Below are 21786 nucleotides of genomic sequence, written 5' to 3' on the forward strand. Positions count from 1 at the left end.
CAACGCCGCAACGAAAACGAAGGCAGACATCCAGGCGGCGCACCCACCCTCACATCCGAGGCAGACAAAAAGGCGTCCAGCCGCCACCTCGCTCGCCCTGTTCATTCCCCCTCTCGTCTCCTCCGCACTGCCCTGACGCGGCCGGGGCATCACCCAGTCGTAGCAGCGATATCAGCAGCGCGCGACAGACGCAAATTAAGAACAGCCAAAACTGAGACCCGACGACAGGCAGGAGCACAACAGGTTAAACGAGAAGAGCACTCACCCTCAGTCATCACGCACGACTTCTCGACAAAGCCTGCAGTTGGGATGTCGGGCAGGGCGCAGCAGTAGCCACTGCGAATCGGACAGGTCCGGTAGCAAAGCGGAACGGAACGGGCTAGGAAGCGCTTAGGTCAGCAGCAACCGCTGCCACGATGGATGTCTGCGACTCACCTTGCTGCGACATAGCCGGGAAGTCGTTCGGCACGCTGTTGTTGAGATGCGGTCGCGGCGAGAGCGATGCATCAACAGCAGCGGCATCATAGAAGCAGGCAGCAGACACTGTCGTGTATTGTGACGGTACTGTCGCACCTGCAGGACAGAACGGGTCTCCAGGTGGCAACTTGGTGTTAGGCATCAGTGGCATCACGGAGAACTCGATGGGAGTCATGCTCGGCACGGGCACGGGCCCCGGCCCAATCGGGAGTGCCGGTGCTGTGTTGTTCGCTGATGATGCTTCCATGAAAGGTGAAGAAAGCATCGGCGTTTCGGCGGTGCTTGAATGTGGATGAGGAGGTGCAGCCACTGTGGAGGTGTATGGGGGAGTCGCTCCCTGCGGCGCCGACTTCGCGGGCTGCTGCCCGTTGAAAGAGGCTCCCATCGCCGCGGCAGGGGTGACCGCAGTTGCTGCCATGCACGGCGGGTAGCTATATGGCATCGGCATGTACATCACCGGCTGCGCACCGGCACCATACTGCGATACGTAGGGATGGGGCGTGAGAGTCGCGTTCGGATTTGCGACAGGTGGGGGTGGCACCATGCCGGGCACCCACATTTGCGGTGAGCCGGCGCCGGGTTGCGGCGGCATGGGAAATCCCATCGGCGCGGCGCCGGGGGAGAGAGCGCACATGGCAGGATACTGCCCATAGTACGGCATTATATGTGACGGCATTGAAAGCTGTTGCACAAATGGGCTGTCCTCAGCGCCTCCATAGCCGGGAATGGCGTCGCTCAAGGCAAAAGAGCCAGACTTCGCGCCCTTGGTTGCACCATCCATCTTCGGGGACGCCACAGGCGCCTTGTCGGCCTTCCGGTCGGTGGAGTCCATGGAGGGAGGGAGGCCCTGCTGGGATCCGGGAGCACGCGACACACAAAACGAAAGCAGGAAGCACAGCAGCGGTGAGCTTAAGCGCGAGAACAGGCTGGATGGTCGCCGCACCGCTGTTTGTGCGAGTGAGAGGGAAAGGCGAAGAGCGAGAGAGTGAGAGCGTGTGAAAACGGGGGCGAGCGGCGATGCTGAGTGGCAAAGCGATAAGCAGCACCACACACCCGAGAGCAAACGCGCGGTGGGCAAGACGGTGTGTGGAGATCCGGAGAGAGTCGCAAACAAACAGACGACCGCGTGTCGCAGAGATGCCGCAGCGTCGGCAGGAGACAGGTTAGAGATCGAGAAGAGAGAGAAGTAACGTGGGTAATGGTAAGAGTAGCAGAGAGTGCGCATCCAATGCCACCCCACCCACCCACCCCCCCCCCATCCCGTCCTGAACCCGCTGCAACACCGCCTGTGTCAGCGTTCTCTGTTACCAGGGGATCGGTGGCTACTGATGGTGGTGGTGCAACAAGCATCGCGACCCTCTCACCTCTCTCCATCTCTGTAACACCTTTGCTAAGAGAGTGAGCGAATAGGAGACGGGGAAACGTCGCAGTGCCTCTTTGGGGCTTATTCCTCAGTTGCGTGTCCGCGTTGGACCGCATGTGACCTCCATCAAATACACAACAGCGGAGCCGTGACGGTGAGAAGTGTACATCGTGAAGTGAATGCGCCACACGTATAAGCCATCTCATAAAGGTCCGTTGCACTCATCTCACTCCTCGTGTGAGTATCGGCGACCATCTCCTCCCTCGCTCCTGTACAGCTATTGCACACCTGCGTGAGCACCGGCACATCGGATTCAATTTTTGGGCGCGCGCGCCGCTGTCGACGTCCTCCTTTTCGACTCGGGAGAAAGAACTGCTTCGACCTCCTCACATGTACCGCAGTGCGGAGGTAAGCTTCTCCAGTGCGCTCTCCAACTTCACCGCCCTCACAGAAGATGGTAGCATGCGCTCCAACGGTGCAGCAGTTGAAAGCGGTTTAGCCACGGCACGGCACATCGGGTCTGTGATGTAATCGCATGATGACAGGTCAGCGGCCCGCTCACCACGGAACGCCGCTTCCAATTCTCGGACGCGCGCCTCGCGATAGCGCAAGACTTGGCGGCGACGATTTATTTTCTCGGCAATAGCAGCCAGTTGCTCAGAAAGGCGAGACGCAACCGTCTCTCTCTCCTCCAACGACGCCGTCATTGTCTCTACATCCGCCACTCGCCGCTGCACCTCCGCCTCGCGCGCCATGACGGCAGTGATGGCACGCAGAAGCTCTTCTTCATCGATGGACGAGGTGGCCGACGACTTCTCATTTCGCTGGGTCTTTAAAACGGTCTCCGCCCTCATCAGAGCGGCCTCCCTCTCTTTGAGCAGCTTCTCCCGACCCGCCACGGCGGCCGTCGCCTCCCGCAGCCGATTTATCGATTGCTCCACTGCCTTCTCCTGCTTCCTCACTGCAGCCTCGCGGGTACCCAGGGCCTCCGCGTGTGACGTTTCCGCCGTGTTGCTCGCTGGCCCCGTCGCCGTCCTGTACTGCACAGGCGGCGGGAACGCGCGCGTCTCTTGCAGCGCCGCGCAGTAGTGCGCGTGCACCGTGCGCAGATTCCGCATCGGCGACTCAATACAAGGGAACAACTGGTGCACCAGGTCGAACAGTGGTACGGCAAACGTCTCTATGAAGAAGATTGTGCCCCTCTCCAGGCTCGCGCTCCGGCTGCTCCCCGGGCTCAGTGGCAGCCCGCGCGCCGCCTCTTCGTCGCCTTGCGCGCGCATCTCCTCCACAATGCCCAGCCACTTCAGCGCCACCGCCAGTCCACGGGCCTGCGCCCCAATATCAGCAGCATGCAAGAACAACGAGAGCACCTGCTGCCGATCCGCGGCAACAGCCACGTCGTATGACTTGCCGTCCTGTAGAGGGCGCGACCACTGCTCCATCAGAGACGCGTGGCGCCCCATGAAGGTGCAGCCAATGAGCGCCGCGACGAGGTCGTGGAACTCAAGGGCCTCCGTGTCGTCCATGTTGCCGCGCGTGAAGTCCAGCTCTGGCGTGGCCAGGAGGTGAAAAGCGGTCGCCGTGTGCATTTGTTCCAGCACTTGCAGCCCGTTGTAGTGCACATAGGTTGCGTCGAACGTGTTTTTGAGGAACATCTCTGAGCGGCCGGGGTGTCGGATATCGTGCACGGCGGCCGCAAACAAGACGGCGCGCTTCTCCGTGGCCGTCATGTGCGCCAGTAGGCCGGGGCAGCGGCACATCAGCGCGTAAACGCCCTGGAGCACATCCGCCGCGTGCACTCTGTTGTGATACTCGTTGGCGCGGTAGTTCGCCTGTACCGTTGCCAGCAGGCACGCCCACCGGTGCAGCGAGGCGCGGTCGGGGAAGAGGTGCAAGTCCAGCGCAATCTGGTGGCCGACACGCAGAAGCACGCCCGCCTCGCCGCCTCGCTGTGCCTCGGCAACGGTGTCAAACTCCCACATCTCGAGCCCACGCACAGGCTCGATGGCGCGCACATCTATGTCGGCAACACCCGGGTACTGCAGTTCCTCTATGATAGTGGGCTGTGCCCATCGCGACTTCGTCGTACCGGTGCCGTTCATCCCTGCACCGGTGGTCGACGCTGATGTGGCTGCCGCCTCGCCCGCCCGCTGCTCCACCACCACCGCCAGCGCCGCACGCAGCTCTCCGAACCACGCCTGCCACGAGCGCTGACCCTCCTCGTACGTCACTTTGGTTTCCGCAAGTTTACCGCGAAGGTCGTCGAGCTGCGCCCGTGCCGCCGTGGCTGCATGGAGACAGGCACGCTGCAGTTTCATCACAAGTCGCTCCTTCTCCTCCAGGTCTGCGCGTAGGCGTGCGTTCGCCTCCTGTTGCCGCGGCACCTCCTGTTGAAATGCCGTCCTTTGAGCTTCCAGTTGTGTGCGAAGCTCTGACATCAACGTGCTGGCGGCCTCCGCCTTGAGCGCCGCCTCTTCTCGCAATCGTGCAGTCTCTTTTACGGCACGGTCAAGTTCATCTTGAAGGCGCTGCGCAGCCGCGCTAGATAAAGCGAGCTGTTCGTTGAGAATATCGATCTCGCGCTTCTGCTCCGCCACAATGGCGGTCGCGGGGTCGTCACACGCTTTCATGGCGCCCATCTGTTGCCGCTCATATCGTTCCTCTGCTTTTACCCGAGCAGCCGTGGCGGTAGCGAGGTGCTCTCTGAAGCGCTGCAGCTCCTTGTCATGTTGCGCGTCCGAAGCGATTCGAGTCTGCTCGGCTCTCTGTAGAGCCTCTACATTGCGGTCGTAGTCTCTCTGAAGGTGTGCGTTGGCCTCTACCATCGACTGCAGCTGGGCAGTGAGTTGCTTGATCTGCTCCTCGCTGTGGGCATTCGTCAACTTCATTGCTGTCCGCAATTCGCTCATCTCCTCTAAGCTTTGCGCGCACATGTCCTCTGCCTTCTGCACCTCGGATTTCAGCGTTGCCTCCAACGACTCCCACTCCACCTTCGCCTGCATGTGTTCCTGGATCTGTACTCTCATGGCCTCGTTGGCCTCAGCAGCACTTGCTGCTCTCTTCTCTGCCTCACTGAGCCGTCGCCCCATACTCTCCTTCTCATTCTTTGCTCCCTGCAACTCTGCCTGCAGCTTCTCTGCCGACTGCGCAGCAGTGCCAGCTGATACGCCACTCTTCATAAGCTTTTCCCTCAGCTCTGCAATGCAGGTGTCTTTAGCAGCGAGGAGATCGATGAAGGAGTCGTTCTCCTCGCGAAGATGACGGGCGTTTGCTTTTGCGCGGTCGAACTCCTCCTCAAGTGCGCTCAGCTTCGACTCTAGCACCGCCATCGAGGTGGAGAGAGGGGGTGCCCCGGCGCCCACGCCCGCATGCGTCGAGGTCTGCTGCTGCTGCTGCTCAAGTTGGGAAAGACGCCAGTCTTGAGCTTTCCGAAAGCAATCAAGGCAGACGGCCTTGGGTGGCGCCGTCGGAAAAAGTGCGCACTGCGCGGAGAGGCACGAAGAGCAGAAGAGTCTTCCGCAGCACGGGCAGTTCTCTTTGGACGCAAAAAAGGTGAACCGCTTGCTGCACGCTGCACACGCCTCGGCAGACTCCACCCACTGAGCGCGGGGCACAGGGTACCCGGGCATGAGAGACATGGCGCACACCGCAATGGCTCAGCGCCACAAAAGACACTACACACACACACAAAAGGTGGTGTGCGTAAAAACAGGCGTGTGCTCGAGCGCGCCCAAAAAGAATAACAGCGCGTTTCGACGTGCTAATACGCGCCCTGCCGCATACGTCGGTGCAGCGTTATGCAGCGAATAACGGAAGGGGAGGGGGGCTAGGCGACGTCGCTGTTTTCGCAGTTTTCTGTGTACGCCTTTGTCCCCTTGTCCCTGCTACGTTTCGAAAACGATGTGAGGCACGTGCGCACGGGGAGGGGTAGTGCAGAGGTATTCGCCGTCACATGATCACACACAGAGAAAAGAAAAGGTATGGAAAAACGCGAAAAGACATAGAACCGATTCAGTGGAAGCTCACTGCAAGTGCGGAGGATGACAGCCACAGCGAAGACCGTAGCCGCTGCAGCGATGATGAATAGTGGCGAAGAGCTGCGCAGGGGATAGGGGCGAGATTGTGCGCCGTAGTTCCGTGCCTGAGCTTCTCTTAGAGTTCCTGTGGGGACGCGACTCGCACGCCTACCCCCCCCCCCTCCCGCTCCTCAGTCGTTTTCTATAAGCACCTTTGTGGTGCTCTCCGCCCTCGCAGACGCGGGGGAAACGGCTGAAGATTTTTTGTGATTCAAGTACATAGCGGATGTGAAAAACAACAGCATGAGTGTAGGCCAAATATTTGGTAGTGTTATCGCCCGCTGACGTGAGCGTTGGACATCGATCCCCCCTTAGCGAGCCGGCAACATGAAAGAGGACGAGGATGGAAAGAGTCAGCCACACGCACGGCTCAGCATGAAGCGGAGGGGCTCTCTCCCCAGGGACTCTCGTCGGCGGTGCCTACGCACACTTCCGTCGGTGCTCCCTGAGGCCGCAGCCGCCCCTCGTGAGAGGATTCACTGTGACAAAGCCCGGATCACCCCGTAGAAACCCTCTCACGGATTTCGCTCCTCCGATAGCCTTTCTGTGACCTCTTTTCCAGCCCTCGCACAGCGGGGTAAGGGGTGCCCCGCTCACAAGTGGCAACGCCACGCGCTTCACATGCGAGAGGACGAGAGACGAACCCGGCGCAGAGTTGCACTCCCCAAAGCTACGCGAGTTGCGTGTCGGCAGGATTTAGTAAATCCGACAGTGTAGAGAAGCACAACATCGATGCGCCGCTCGTAAAGCCACGCCGCACGTGTACGCGCACAGCGTGCTCAGCGCCAGACCCACACCGACTGCCGCTAAACCCCATTCAGCTGCGATTGGGGGGTGGGCATGCAGGATAGGGAGGAGAAGGGCGAGGGTCTTCCGCCGTGAAGCGGATGCCTCGTGTAGGCAAGGCTGGAGGCGAGCTGCCACTGTGGGTGTCCGTCTGCTATCCGTACAGGCAGGTAATGAAGAAGTTGGCGGTCATGTGCACGCCACAATCCTCGCTGTATTATTGCTGTCGCGCGCATGCGCTATGAGAAACTGATAAGCCCGGCCGCACCGCGCGGAGCTTGTGGCGTGACGCATAGTGGGTACGCCGGCTGAGGGCACAGAACCACACGCTGTCCAGACAGCGGGCGTGCTGACCGACGCCTCCCCCAAGATTCCCGCGATCCGATGCGACCACAGAACATCTGGAAGGTACAGCGCACCCACGACCTGCTGGCCTGCTTGCGGAGAGCACGAGCCCGTTCGCGCCGCGAAACACGGCATTGCATCGCAGCGATGCGTCGCATGGTGGGGCAGGTAGCGACAGCAAAGCGTGTCGAGTTCCACATGGGAGGTCCTGCCTGTATGTAGATTACCGCCTCCTCCAAACTGCGGCGCGAGCAGTAGAGTACTTTCACCCGTAGCCTGCCCTTCTGCTGGCCCACTCCGTTCGCCCAAGCTTCGTTGGCGATGTCGCCACCTCAGGGAAAAGCTCCTCGAACACGTCGTCTCTCAACGAGTCTTCAGGAGTGGCCCCTCCACCACGTCGTCTGGGTACGCCGCTTCGATGTGCCTCACCTCCATGTTATCAGGGGAATGGGGTGTGGTTATGCCCGCTCAAGAGAAGGGAAGATAGAGAGCGAGAGGAGCACGCAGAGAAGGGAGGATAGCAGACAAAAAGCGCGAGGAGCGCACGGGGCTTCAGTATACGTCAACACGTCCCAGCGAGAGAGCGCAGAGGAGAGGACATCGAGGAGACTCCAGGGGACAGTTGTCAAGGAACTGAGCCCCAGAAACTTGCTCTTCATGTCAACACTTCGAAACTCCGAAGAGCAACACGCCGTTCACCCACCTCTCCGCCCACTCTACAAGGCTTGACTTCGCTACTTTCCTGCTCCGTAACGTACACATGGCAGAAAGCGAGACCGACAGCAAAAAAAAGCAGTGAGGCGTAGAAAAGGATACACGACTGCCTCTACGTTCGCACGCACACACACAAACCTCTCGCTCGCTCCATCTCTGCGCACATGTCCACGTCATCGCCACCTGTGACCACCTCAGCTGGCACAGCGAGAAAGAAAATGCGCAACGACCCGCCAGAGAGAGCAACAACGCGCCGCAAGCCAGAGGAGGGCGGTAGACGGGAGGAGGAGAAGAGGGTGAGCGCCGAATGGCAGCCGCGTATAAAAGACACGGTGTAGGTGTGTCTCTTGGAAAAAAGATGGGTCAAAAGCGTGACCAGGGACGGGGTGGGGCCTGACAAGATTGAAAGAGAAGCGGGACAAGGAGAAGGGCGCCGGACAGTCATGAGGATCCGCTATGCATCCGCCGTTAGCGACACTGCTTCATCGGTAGGCCTCCTCCCGCTCAGTTAGGTAGAGCAAGGATCTGAAGTGGCGCGACGAGGTGACTCCGCTGACGGCAGGCCGGGTTTCATCGCGCGTACTTGAGGTGCTTGTATTCGGAAAGGAGGCAAGCAGCCCCGTCTAAAGCCTCCAAGGCAATCTGCCCGCCGTTCGCTGTGTGTCGATCAATGACAGCAGCGATGTCAGCAAGAAACGAAATAGTGTCTTTCGTTGCTGTCGGCTCCGAGAAAGATTCCCCCTGCACCTCGATCACGAGAGGTATGTCGTCGCTGTTGAGCGACTTCTCCTCCCCAAACATGGATGTGCGGCGTCGCTGCACGTCGAGCTGCAGCTCCCGCATTGTAAAGCTGAGCAGTGAAGTACCCAAGGCAGAATCTTCTTTCTGCGCCGCGGCGTGCTCTATGGCCTTCGTTCGGGGGAGCGGGCTAGAAGCGGCGGTAGTGCCCGCAGTACCCTTAGCGCCCGTCGATTTCTTGGCTGACTTCTCCGGCTTCGACTTTGCAACGGCAGAGGATACTTTGAGTGCGGCGCCAGGCGCAGACGGTGACGTGGAAGTGAAGGCAGCGCCGTCCTTGGCTTTGGCAGCGGCTGGAATACGGTGCAAAGTGCGCTGCAGCTCCAAAAAAACGTCCAGCGCACTGCCAGTGTGAATCCATTCGCCTGTCGCGCGTGTCTTGCCATTCTTCGGGGGAGCGCTCACGGTGCCCTCTGGGGGTGGCCACTTTTTCGTGTACTGCAGCTCTGGGCCGCTGAACTGTTGAAGAAGACGGCCTCTGGACGGCTTCTGCGACGGGTGCGATGGATGGCTCACAGGGACTTCTAGATGCACATCAATGAGCTCCTGCGCTGTTGGACGCCGACTCGGATCCCTGTCCAGCATCTGCCGCACGAGCCCCTCCAGCGAGCTATCCACGCCATTGCCAAATGGCTCGATGTCCGACTCAAGGATGAGCTGGATGAGTGTGAATAGGTTGTCCGCTTCAAAAGGACGGCGCAGGGTGCACATCTCGTAAAAGACGACGCCGAGACTCCACACGTCGCTCCTCTCATCGTGGGGTTCACTGTTGCACACCTCCGGGGCGAAATAGAGAGGGGTACCGATCATGCTCTCCGCCTTGGCGTTTGGGTTCGACAGGATCGTGCAGACGCCAAAGTCACCAAGCTTCAAATGATTCTTGGACGTTACAAAGATGTTGCTCGTCTTGAGGTCGCGGTGAAGGATTCGGTTAGTGTGGATGTGGGACAGTCCGCATAGCAGTTCCGCCATCCACTCCAGCAGCACATCGGTTGGAAAGGGGCTCCCCTCGTAGCGCTGTCGCTCAATGAGATCCTCGAGGGTGCCGAACTCGCAGTACTCCATAATGATGTCGACGGAGTTGTCGGCCGGGTCCATGAAGCTCTCCCGGAACTTGACGATGTTCGGGTGGTCTACGTTGTCCATCACGATAATCTCCTGCTTGGCCCGCAGCTGCTCCTCGTCGCTCATGTTCGCGAGCGACATTTTTTTCAGGACATAGGTGCGGTTGTTCGTCTTGTTCACCACGCGGTACACGTCGCTTGTTGCCCCGGAGCCGAGATGCTCGAACACCTCATAGTCTCGCATGCGCTGCTCCGCCGCTGCAGCCTCCCCTGACATTGGAAGGAACTATGAGAGAGTTTGTCGATGAAGTTGTTCGTGGGTGAGAGGCAATAGGGAGCATACGCGAAACGGAATAGATGCAGCGAAAGAGTGTGCCACACAAAGCAGGAGGGACGATCTCGGAGGAGGAAGGCGAGAGGAAGGCACCTCGGCTGCACGGGCCACAAAAAAAAGATAGTGAAACCTCGGATAGGACGGAGAGGGAGAACAGAGAACACCAGAAACGCGCGTTTTTCACAACGGCCACGCGCCGATGGGCAGGAGGCGCGCTCACACGCACACGACGGTGCACCGCACAAACACACAGAGAACACCAGTGGAAACTGAGGCGAGGAAGACAAGAAGAGCGGAGGGAAAAGAAAAACGCACCAGACACCGGAAATGCCGGAACAGGTGTGTGTCACCACCAAACATCACCCGAATTATGGAGCGGCAGCCTCTGCATCCAACGTGACGCGAGTTGTTGGGCGTCGGCTGTGTGCGATGAAGAAATGTGCAGTCAGGAAATGAGAAGAAGGAGTGATGCGAGGAGAAACACTCAAGAGTGGCGCAGCGCTTTGCAACGGCGCGCTGTCTCTCCCACTCTCGTGACTGTGCGCTGCCAGTTTTCGTGCGGCGCTGAGCAAGACGAGGACACCGTGCTAAGACGGTAGAATGGGTGAACTGCGCGGCACTAAGCCGCCCATGAGAGGAGCGAAAATGAGGGTGGGAAGACGGCGAGTGAAAGAAAGGCGAGAAGCGTGATGAAGAGAAGGCGATCCAGTGAGCGAGGGAGAACAGAGAGAGCGTGCGCGCGAGATATCGAGAGAGAACAATCGTGAGCAGCCCTCGACTTGAGGTAGATGTCAGAAGACGACACCAAAGGACGACGGCTCATGGCATTAGAGGCGCTGCGCATCGCTCGGAGAGGAGGAGGGTGGGGCGGCAAGCGAGATGACGCCGCGTTTCATTCTGTGTAAAGGAAAATGGGTGTGGCCAAGTGTACGTACGAGGTTGGAGGCGGCAGAAAGACGCCGAGCACGGCGGTGGAAGCGGCGCGCACCCTGTTCGAAGCACGCGCATGGCCTTCACACACACACAAAAAAAAAAAAAACAGCCAGGCGTGCTCCCGCTCATAAGCACCAAGGCGAGAAGGGGGCGGCGGGTTCACGTGCCTCACCCTTCCCCCCCCCTGGTGTGCCCTTAGGTCAGCCCGTTAGATTTGAGGAGGTCCGCGTAGAGTGGCCGAAACTCCTCCGGTATGTGGCGACCGAACTCAGCGAAGAGACTGTGATGAGAATCAACGCCTGTGGCGCCAAAGACCGACCGCAACGGCACGAGAAGCCGTGCGAGGCCATCCGCGGCTGCCGTTGGCGACGTTCGCAGAAGCGGGCGGAGGGCCGCCAGCTGGGCCAACACCATCTTGAAGCAATGATACATCTCTACTGGCACACGTGCTTTGAGAAACTCGCAAAACTCCTTTGACGTACGCCCAAGCTTTGGAGGTCCGTCCGACTGCCCCATCTGCACAGTATTGTGCATGACAACCGTATCTCTCTCCGCCGACACCAATGTCACCTCCGGTGTCTCGGCAGAGGTTCGTTGCGACACCGCAGGGGCCCCACCAGCGCGGCCCGTCGTTGAAGACAAGGCAAACGACGCAGTTGCAAACGGCGACGCCGCGGACGCGACTGCATTGTTGCACGCACTAGCCTTGGCCTCGCGCACTTCCTCGAAACGACGTCGACGTGTCTCTTGCATATGCTCTTCGCGCTGACGCGCCTGCGCATCTGCGTACAGCCTCGCGAGCGTCGCAGAGGACGGCAGCTCCGCTGCGGTGGTCGCGCCGTTCTCGATCAACACATATGGAACGGCAGCCGTCTCAGTCGCGCGATGGCGCCGACCGCCAAAAAACTGCGCGACGGCAGCGTAGGCGCCGCGGAAGTCGGTAAAGACGCGCGTGCGCCGCCGAACCCACTCCGACACGCTACCCAGCAGTCCCTCGAAGCGCTCGTCAGCGAGCAGGACAACGCCGTAGTCGTCCTTGTGCCGAATCACGCGGCCGACGCATTGGTTGACGGCCCGCATCGCCTCATTTCGGTACCAGTCGTCGCCCGTGAATGGCTTTCCGTCCACCAGAGGCCGCTGCGGCGCCACCGACGTGATGTACTCGCGCTTAAGTCGGACGAAGAGGTCGGTGTGGTTGGCGTACGGGATGCCCGCGACGAGCACGCAGCGACCGTGGTTGTCGGCAAAGTCGATGCCCTCGCTGATCTTGCCACGGCACACCGCCAGCAGAATCGCGCCGCGGAGGGGTGACGTGTCCACCTCTTTTTGGAAGCCCTGCACGATGGTTGGCAGGTCGTTGGTGTTATTCGGCTCCACGAAGATCGGCTTCAGCTCCGACAACATGCCCCACACCGTTTTGGTGTCCCCTGCACGCCCGCTCCCGGCCCGCCACAGATCGACCACAGAGTTCATAGCGGCATAGCTGGGGAAGAAGACAAGAGTGCCACCAGGTGTGTTGCGAGCGATGTTGGCGAGACTCATGCCGAGACCTACGCGGTAGTCCACGCTGCTGCGGAACGAAAAGCCGCCATTCAGCTTCTCGCCGCTCGGCCCACGGCAGAGGACCCCGCCGAGCACCTGATCTGGCTGGATCACGTGATTTCCCTTCAGGCGCACCTGAAACTCCATGCCGAGCTCCGCCGCGAACTGATCAAGCGGAGACAGCGTGCCGCTCGTGAGGAGAACCGAATGCAGCGGCGACACGACCTGCCGCATCAAGCGCGTATTATCCAGCTCCCAGAAGCCGAGTGTGCGCGCGGCCTTGGCGGCGACGAGATGCTGCTGCAGCACAAACCTGGTGGAGTCGATATGAGCCATATCGAAGGCGAAGACACACGTGAGAAACTCTTGCACTCGCGCCATGCTCGTTGCGGGTCGCTCGCTATCCGCCAGAAGCGTCACGCACTTCCCCATCGTCCCTGCTAGCCCCGACTCCGAAGTGACGCCGTCCGACTGCGCTCCAAAGACCTCTCGAGTGATAAAGGCCTTCTCCAAGAAAGCGAACATGTACGAGCCATCCCTCACCACAGCGCACTGCGTCGGCGTGGACGCCGCCGTCCCCTCTGCCATAGGCTCCGCGTACACGCACATCTCCAGCCGGTTCAACAGGATCTTCAGCGACGCCAGCTCCTGCTCCTCCTCCACCGCAACGTCCTCGTCCAGCTCCGCCTTTTTTGCGGTGAGGCGGTGCATTGCGATGGCCCGTGAGCAGTCGTGGATGGCGGTGGTCACGTCTAGCGGCGACAACGTCTGACAGCCCGAGCTGCTGAGCACGGAGGGCAGGTTGTGCGCCTCATCCACAATGAGAATACAGTTCGCCAGCTCAAAGGGCAGCTGCTTATGCAGGGAGGGGTCAAGAATATAGTTGTACGGCATGAGTACAACGTCTGCGTCCCTCGCCGCGTCACGCTCGTGAAAGTACGGGCAGAACCCGCTTCGGCTTCCCTCTCGCATCAAGTCCTCCATGTCGTGCACCGCGCAAGCAGGGGGCAGAAGGCTGGCACCAGCGCCAGCAGACTGCAAACCGCGGAAGAAGCGGCAGTTGCGCTCCGACCGAAGTGCACTGCACATGGCGTGCTGCGCCTGCGACGACGGGAGCCGTGTCACCTCTTTGTTCAAGCACATGTGCTCACGAGAGCCCAGGATGGCCATGGTGAAGCACTGTGCATACGACGTGCGCTTCAGCTCACGCACCACCTGCGCCAGCTGAGCGTGCGTTCGACTGCAGTACACCACCTTGTGACTGTACTTACCGCGACCTTTCTGGTCTTGGTCGCTGGGGTGCCGAAGGACCGCGCCTTGCGAGCGTGCTGCAAGCCAACCAAGCGTGCTACACAACAAGCAGAGCGTCTTGCCAGTACCGGTGGGGGACTCCAACAGCCCGTTGAAGCCGTGCTGGAGGCATTTCACGACGCTGCGCATGAACTCTACCTGTGCTGGATACGGGTCGAAAGGGAAGGACACGGTAATGCCGTTCACGTCCACCTCGGCAACCATCGCAGTGCTGCAAGAAACAGGAATGAAGAGGACAAGGAGACACAGAAAGCTGCAGAATAAAAAAAGGTGGTACGGGTCGTACCACCCAGTTGAGCGTGAGGCCTGAGCTGCCTCCCAGAGGATGAGGGGATGCGACCTTGTCAAGTGAAACGCTTCTGGATGCGGCGGCGAGGCAGAACCGGTGGGGAGAGATGGTGAAATTGCCGACGAGAAAAATCGGGTGCTTTTTTGTGGTTACCCCTCCTCCCCGTCACGGACCGCTCATGGGCGCACGATGAGCGGTGGACACGATACCTGAGTGCCGACGTGCGCAGCAAAGGAAGAAGACGTAAGGGGAGGCGGGGTGCACGAGAGGGAAGTGGAAGAAGCGGCATCAAGCGGACGTGGGTGCAAGACAGGTCATGGCCACCATGAGCGCGGCAAAACGATGGGGGAGGGGGAACAAAGCGGACGAAGCAGCTGACGAAAACACACGAACACGTCCACCGTGTGGCCAAGGCAAAGGATCTGCAGGCAAGAGGACACCACGAAAAGGGAAGCACATCCGCAGCCTTACTTCGGGGCCACTGTGCGCCATGAATGCTGCCGAACAACCGACCCCGCCGAAGGTGACATCACCTCTCTACTCTCTAGCCTGTCCGTGATCTGGTTGAGCGGGGAGATGTGTCTCAGAAGTATGTCGCACAGGTCAACCACGCGAGCCGGTGCCTGTCCATTCCTCGCTGTCGAAGCAGTTAGTGGGTGTCGCAAGCCCATCCTCGGGAGAACAACGGGGAATCGACAGCAGCTGCAGAGGCTGACCATGTGAGGAACGAACACAAGAGTGAAACGGACCGCAGAGGCGTACAGATAGAAAGGAGGGGCAGGAAGGAGGACAAGGAACGAAAGACCCGCGCGGTGTCAGAAGATGCACACGTGCGCCTCTCGTACACCCACCTCATTCCGCGCCACAGTCCCCGAGGCGCTCTTTCCTACCGCCCCTCAGCAACCTCGCCATCGTCACCGTTCCATTTTCTACAATTACAAGAAATCTGCAAGCGGGGACACCGCAAAGTGTGCCCGCAGTGACGGTGCATCCGCCGGCGAGAGTAGTACGACACGAGAAGAGATCGGCTGCCGAAGAGCGCCTTTAGAGGGGATTGTGAAGCTGTGAAGTGGGCAGGCTTGTGTAAACGCCTCTGCTTACACGTCAGTACCTCGATTGTTTGCGAGGGCTCACGATAGACTCCACGTCGAACACGTCTGAGTGGCGCTCTCGCTTCACCCCCACCGTTTCCGACTTTACCATCACGGGTGAAGCAACATCGAGCTGAGGTGGGATGGACGCGAACCCGCCAAAGCCCGCCTCCAGCAGCGCATCCTGCTTCTCTTCATGTGCCTGTAACGCCTCGCGCCACCGTTGTTCCAGTGAGTTGGAGCTTTCGGCGTCGCTGGTGGTGCCGTTCGACTGTGGCGCAGCGCCGGCCGCTGCGCATCGCTCACGAAGCTTTGTCTGCCAGGCCTCTAGACGGTCGTACACAATAGGGGCAGCATGCCGCGTCGTCTCTAGTGCCGCAGCGGCGCAGTGGAGTAAGAAGGGCTGCGGCTCGAGGCTGTAGAAATACATGCACTTCTCCAGAGCATCCATGCAGGCAGTGCGGCTCTCCGCGAGCTCGCTGCTCGCCAACACAACCAGCAGCTCCTGCGAAAGACGCTCGTGAAGAGAGTGGCGACTCAGCTCGCGGAAAAGACGGCCAGACTGCATGGAAGAGCGTGTTGCGTTGGTGCGGTTGCTCTTGCGCTGCGCCTCGACCTCCTCTTCTGCTGCTCCTCCTGTCTCGTCCACCACGTCCCTGGTTGCGCGCATCGCCGCTTGCGGGTCGATGTCGCGAATGGAACTCAACGTGTAGGCGTCCGTGAGACGCGCAACAAGCTCGATCAGCTTCGATGCCATGGCGATGTTGCGCTCGAGCACGACGCGGAACGCGGTGATACCGCCCTCGCAGATCTGCAGCTGGCGCTTCGGGTGGCTCGCGGCGTAGCTGCGGAAGAAGGTGCCGAGGTAATCCATCATGTACGTGGCAGTGGCGCTTTCCTTCTTCGACGCCATGGCACCGGTGTAGTGAATAAGCAGAACTGCGACAACATGTGGAACCACCTCTGCAGGAAGGCGGTTGCAGCTCAGCAGTTTGCAGAAGCCGGAGGCCGTGACGATGTGCTTGGCCTCGTTGCCCGGCTGCAGGTAAGACTGTAGCGTTGCCAGAAGACGCTTGCTGCCCACTTTGTGCACGTCCTCCTCCGCCAACTCCTGCTCGTGCTGCAGGCGGGCCTCGACCTCGTTCTCTGAGTTGTACAATGCCCTCGCCTCGTCCGGTGGCCGCTTCGCCACGTCGAAGAAGCGCAGCCCATACTCCATGATGAGATCAAAGATGACGCCAATGGCCGCGATGGGAAGGCTCATGTCGGCCCCTACAGTACCGGCGGCATTCTCTTGCGAGTCAGCCAGGATGAGCGGCATGAAGGTGTGGACGCTCTCGGGGTTGATGAGGCACTGCAAGCATAGCGACTTCGTCGCCGCCACGCGCACTTTTTCGTTGTCGAGGTGCCGGCCCATCTGAATGATGTGGTAGCAGAACGTGGGAATCGCGTCCCCGCGCTGCGAATGTGAAAGGAACGCGAGGACGATGAGCTGCATGCGCAGCAGGAACTTCTCATCCCGGTCCATCTCCTCCTTCAGCTCTGTATAGGACTCCTCCGCCAACTCGCCCGCGCGCCACAGCACCTTGCGCTTCACCAACTCCTGCTGCCGCTCACGGCTCTTGCGTCCAATCGCTTCGACATCGTCGAACCCCAGGCTGTGCCGCTGTGGCAGTTTCAGGCTGCGAAAGAGCGAGTCGAGCGCGGACGTGATCGTCTTCGTTGCCTCCTCCGGCGTGCGGGCTGTGAGCGGCTTGAGGGCGCGCACGGCGACGTCCACGAAGAGCGACGGGTCTTCATCGGGCACAACCTTCAAGATAAAGTTGATGAGGCGCAGCAGCGATGCACGGGTGGTGTTGTCGGCGTGTGCCAAGTAGGCGTTGTCGTCGTAGATGTCAAAAACCGAGAGCAGGATACGCAGCATGTTGTCGGCGTCCTCGACGCTGCGGAACTTGACCGTCTTGGGCTCGGCATCGGGGCGCGCGTAGGCGTACACAGTATCCTGAAGAACGGCGCTGAACTGGCCCAGCGGCGGCAGCAGCTGTGTCTCGTCCTCGCCTTCCGTGTCACACGACACACGACAGTCCGCCTTCCATAAGAGCAGGCCTGCCGTGTTGATGTCGTCCAGCTTCAAGGGAAAGTGTGTGTTCGCCTTGCGCTTTCGCGCGTGCGCAAGCAGCTCCGCACTGATGCGCTCGTACGGAGACAGGGACGGGAGCACGTACCCACACGCGATGCTATTCATGAAATCCTCGCACACATCCTTGCAGTCACGGTGCACCCAAGAGTTGGTGATCGCGGCCCGGCAGGCAATGACGACCGACGCGTTGGAGTCGTCAAGCCCGGCCGCCAGCAACTCGGGCATCTTCACTCCCTTGGCGTTCGCGTAGGCGGTGATGTAGCGCCACGGAAAGCGGCCTAGCGCATCCCACGCCTCCGCCCGCACGCGCGCCACGACATCGCGGATGCAGCGGATAATGCCGTGGAAGTACCCCTCGAGAAACTCCTTGCGCGGCGCAATGGCGTGGAGGATCTGCTTGCGCACGTCGGCGTTGGTGTCGCAGCACAGCAGTGCAATGAGCTGCTGTGTGACGTCGCAGTCTTTTTTTCCGGACTGGAAGGCAGCCACGCTGGCGACCGCCTTTGCACGAACCTGTGGACACTTATCATGCACGCGCTGCTTCAGCAGCTCCGCGGCTTCCTGGTAGAAGTCCTGCCGCTCCTCCGACACGTTGCTTTGGTCCACCGTCTTGAGCAGGGCCTCAAAGGTGGATACGACGGCCAGCCGCACAGTCTTCTCCATCGCATTGTGGAAGACCGAAACACTCTTCAACAGCTCAATGGCCAACTGGTCCGACTCGAAGGACTCGCGGAACGCCTTACAGAGCTCAGTGACAAAGGCGTAGTGCCTTCGCATCGCCTCAGGCGCGACCTGAGCTACCTGCTTCAGGATCAGGAGCACAACACCGCACACATCCCTGCAGAGTTGCGGCGCGCTCTCCTGGCCAAGGCTGATGAGCTTCTTCTTGCACTTCTGCGCGTGGGCGGCGCTCTGGTGCACTTGCTGAAAGATGCGGCCAACCTCCTCGAACGTGTTTGTCGAAGAGACGGCAGCGGCCTTCTTGTGGGAGCCCATGACGACCGCTGGTGACCCAGCTCGAGGGGTGCGTTCTATGTAAGCAAAAACGGCTCCACACAAGAGAGAAAACAAAAACCAAAGAGGTCTGCCAAACCGCACCTGGACCTCGCCCTACTCGGAAGGCACCGGATCGGCTGCTAGATGAGTGCACGTATCGGCGCTCAGACGTCAACTCTACTGTCTCACTCCCTCCTCTCTCTGGGTGTGTACGACTCTAATCTATTATGTGCGCTCGTATAAACTCGAACCTTGTCTGGGGCTGGGCTGACGTATGTGTGGCGCGAGTTTTATCTGCAGAAGGTGATCTGTGGTGACAGTCGCGACGGGATGTGGCGCCCGTTCGTTTATCCTCACGCTCAACGACAAGAGGCTGGTGCACTCGAATACGTGTTGAGGTGCGTGATAAGTGGAGAATAGAAAGAGGGAGAGAGCAGCGAAAAGAAAATTGAGTCCGGCGTAAGTAGGCGCACGACGGCAGTCACGCGTCGCCGCTTCGCGTTTTCTTGTGACTTGACGTGTCCGAGGGTGGGGCGCAAGCAGCTCGCTTGTTCTCCACACCGGTGCACCGATCCAGTAACGCTTTCACGTTTCATTGTCATTTGCTGTCCATTGTACACTACATAACTTTCTGCCGCTCACCTCCGTCCTCTTTCCGGTGTCCCTTGCGGGCTCCAGCAACCGCACTGTCTCTGCCTTCACCGACCCTACAACGGCCATGCACACAAGGGACCGGCACAGGCCGTGCGGTGAGAGAGCGCGAGAGGCTCGTAGAGGTCTGTGCAGGGGAGCAAGAGGTCCACTGCGGATGACGGCAAACAAGTTGAGAAGAGAGGGAGAAGAAAGCACCGGTTATTTGGTAAAAAAATGGGAAGCGAAAAAGGGGCGCCTCATCTTCTACATCAACGTACACCGAGACGCACGACTGGCATGCGGCGCCTCTGCAGCAGCAGCAGCAGGGAGAAGGCAAGTCGCTGCCCCCCCCCCATACACACACACTCGCACGCCATAAGAGAGAGGAGAACGACAAGAACGTGCGAGGATGGGCGACCTAAACCTCCACGCTTGCGTGGTACTCGGCTTCCCACCTTGTATGGAAGTACAGCTGGCGGCGGAAGTAGAAGGCCTCTGTGGTGTCCTCCTGTTCCATGACCTCCAGGATGGCGTGGGTGACGTCTCGCACCGGCTTTAGCTCCGATGCGAGGCGGATGCACTGTACCAGGTTCGTTACAATCGCAGTAGCGTGGCTTGGGATTGGCCTGGATGCGTTGGTATACTGCGTCGCAATAAGCTTGTTCCACTCGCGGACGTAGTCGAGCAAGACAACAATGCGGGTGCGAGCCTCCGCAATCGAGACGGCGTCCGTGCTGCGTTGCTTGACGGAGGTCAGCTGAGAAACAGCGGAAAGCGCCCCAGTCAACTGCCGCTGCACGCACACGGGCACCTGAGCGGCGCTCCCGCTGGTGTCCACAAGGAATTGAAAAAGAATGTCCGGTAAGCCGCGCTCCTCCATGACTGCTGCGCCGGCGTGACCGAGGGTCGTGTTCCATATCACCTCCAGCGTCGCCGCGCACAGTTCGCTGTCCTGCGTGAGGGGTCTAGGGAGGTGTCTGAGATGCTCGACCAAAACGTCAACTGCATCGGAGACCGCAAGAAATGCTTCCACGCCGCGCTCGAGGCTGGTCAAGCGTGCTAGGGTCTGAATGAGGTAGGTGGTGGCCTTGGCAGGTGTTGCTTCGCTCGCAAGGCTGTCGGCTATGAAGGAGACCAGCGCCTTCGGCGCCGGCAGCTCCCCAACCCACGTCGCCTCAACCCCCTCGAATGCGGGGTCGTGAGCCAAGTTCAGCATCCACCGCAGCCCGGACATATTGCTGCTCACCTGGAACAGGACGTGTGCCGCGGCAATGCAGCAGGCTTCAGCTGCCTCCGACGGCCCCGCAGAGGACGACATGGTGTGCAACGCGCCCACAACCACCGGGATGGCGCCCTCCCGAATGACCGCGAAGCAACCCTGCGGGAGGGCCCCGAGAGAGCGCAGCAGCAGCAGGCACTGATGTTTCAAGAGGAGGTCAGAGCATTGCTGCAGCGTCGCTACAAGCAGTGGCACCAGCCCTTTCCTCAGCATCTCGATCTTCGTCTCCTGCGACGCGGACCGGGCGTACAGCAAATGCACAGCCCGCGTCTTCTCTTCGGCAGGGACAGAGGGGTCCGTCAAGCTATTCATCATGTCGTCGACGGCGGGAGAGCCGTAGCCGTTGAAGACTCGACCCGCCTCACGCTGGCGAATGCCAGCAAACCCCTTTCTGGCATCATAGGGGTATCGCTCCTCGAGACAGTCACTCACGTAGTGTCGCGTTGTTCGAGCCGCCTCTGACATTTCTCTGACTTTATGATCCCTATGCAGGTTGGTGTGTGCGTATCCGGCTGAGGTTAACAAGACAAGGTGCGGAGATGTTCAGTGAGCATTGGGGCGCCGTCACGCAGACTTTGAAGTAAACTGGAATAGCGGTGACAGAAAACGGCGGGCGACGCGCAGACCCCTACAGGGATTCCGCAAAGCTCCTCTTTGCAAAGAATGTAACCATGAGCGGAGAACACGCACGACTGCGTATACTTCGACCGCGTTGCCGTGCGGCGTCAGGGGAACGAGAAAGAATCCTGCACGAGGCTGAGGCAAAGGGCGTTGTTGAGAGGAACAAGAACAGCAATACGCGGTACGATGAAGAGACAACACGGAGGGCCAAAACGGCTTCGGTGCGCATGAGTTCAGCGACACCATTAACGGTCCTCCTTTCTCGTTTTCCACAAGTCCATTTCGCCTAAAAAAGCACTACTTAGATTTCACCCAACTCACCTCGCGGCCTGTCGCAGGGCCCCCATCCGCGTCGTGCGAAGCAGCGCTAGACGCGCGTGTTACAGCAATGCGCCGACCCAGTCATCTCAGCACGGCCCCTGCCTCAAACGCTACCCACCCGCCCGTCCCCCCAGGTCGCCTCACAGCAGCTCCCACGACGCCGGGTCCCCACATGCTGCATCCCCCTCGGCGTGGCTCCGGTCCCCACACCAGCAGGCAGCGTGAGGGCCGGGTGGCATGCGTTCGCGTCACGCCGACGCTCGGCCCTTCACGGGTATGGTACAAGCGTGCTCACCGTCCCAGCTCGCTCCGACGCAGCACCACTCAGGGCCCGACCGCCGATATCAGCTGCTACGAATCGCTCTGGCCTCCCTCCGGCTTACGTGCGCTGACCATGTCACCACCACATGTGGTTCCGCATTGGCACGAAATAGGAGGGGAAGGGCTTCTGGGCTTCTCCCACACAGAGTGTGGGGGTGCTGGGCCCTGAGGATGCGACGCGCCGAGGAGTCCTCCCCCGTCCGCGGGGATGGCGAGGTACTCACACAAAATCAAAAAAAATAGAAAAGTAGCTGTCGTGTTTGGCATCTTACAAACGACAAAGAAAGCCCAAAAACGCCTTTCCTGAACGCTCTGGTGTACCTCATGACCTCTGCGGTCTTTTAGAGTGCCA

General features: G+C 60.0%; 6 protein-coding genes across 6 annotated transcripts; all 6 read right to left on the minus strand.

Annotated features, from left to right (window-relative positions):
* Positions 1-379: 379 nt before the first annotated feature.
* LMXM_08_29_2690 (conserved hypothetical protein) lies at positions 380-1309 on the minus strand (the record flags this gene model as incomplete). Its single annotated transcript, XM_003872240.1, has 1 exon — positions 380-1309. One exon carries the CDS (start codon positions 1307-1309, stop codon positions 380-382), a length of 930 nt encoding a protein of 309 aa, XP_003872289.1.
* A 917-nt stretch (positions 1310-2226) lies between these two features.
* Positions 2227-5478, minus strand: LMXM_08_29_2680 (conserved hypothetical protein; the record flags this gene model as incomplete). The annotated part of the gene is made up of 1 exon (XM_003872241.1): positions 2227-5478. The coding sequence occupies one exon, from the start codon at positions 5476-5478 to the stop codon at positions 2227-2229; it is 3252 nt and encodes a 1083-aa protein (XP_003872290.1).
* A 2853-nt stretch (positions 5479-8331) lies between these two features.
* Positions 8332-9900, minus strand: LMXM_08_29_2670 (putative protein kinase; the record flags this gene model as incomplete). Its single annotated transcript, XM_003872242.1, has 1 exon — positions 8332-9900. The coding sequence occupies one exon, from the start codon at positions 9898-9900 to the stop codon at positions 8332-8334; it is 1569 nt and encodes a 522-aa protein (XP_003872291.1).
* A 1185-nt stretch (positions 9901-11085) lies between these two features.
* LMXM_08_29_2660 (putative helicase) lies at positions 11086-13947 on the minus strand (the record flags this gene model as incomplete). Its single annotated transcript, XM_003872243.1, has 1 exon — positions 11086-13947. One exon carries the CDS (start codon positions 13945-13947, stop codon positions 11086-11088), a length of 2862 nt encoding a protein of 953 aa, XP_003872292.1.
* Positions 13948-15136: 1189 nt separating this feature from the next.
* LMXM_08_29_2650 (conserved hypothetical protein) lies at positions 15137-18259 on the minus strand (the record flags this gene model as incomplete). Its single annotated transcript, XM_003872244.1, has 1 exon — positions 15137-18259. One exon carries the CDS (start codon positions 18257-18259, stop codon positions 15137-15139), a length of 3123 nt encoding a protein of 1040 aa, XP_003872293.1.
* Positions 18260-19310: 1051 nt separating this feature from the next.
* On the minus strand, positions 19311-20636 carry LMXM_08_29_2640 (conserved hypothetical protein; the record flags this gene model as incomplete). The annotated part of the gene is made up of 1 exon (XM_003872245.1): positions 19311-20636. One exon carries the CDS (start codon positions 20634-20636, stop codon positions 19311-19313), a length of 1326 nt encoding a protein of 441 aa, XP_003872294.1.
* Between the last annotated feature and the right edge of the window lie 1150 nt (positions 20637-21786).

Source organism: Leishmania mexicana, chromosome 8 (genome assembly GCF_000234665.1).
Source record: "Leishmania mexicana MHOM/GT/2001/U1103 complete genome, chromosome 8".
Lineage (NCBI taxonomy): Eukaryota > Euglenozoa > Kinetoplastea > Trypanosomatida > Trypanosomatidae > Leishmania > Leishmania mexicana.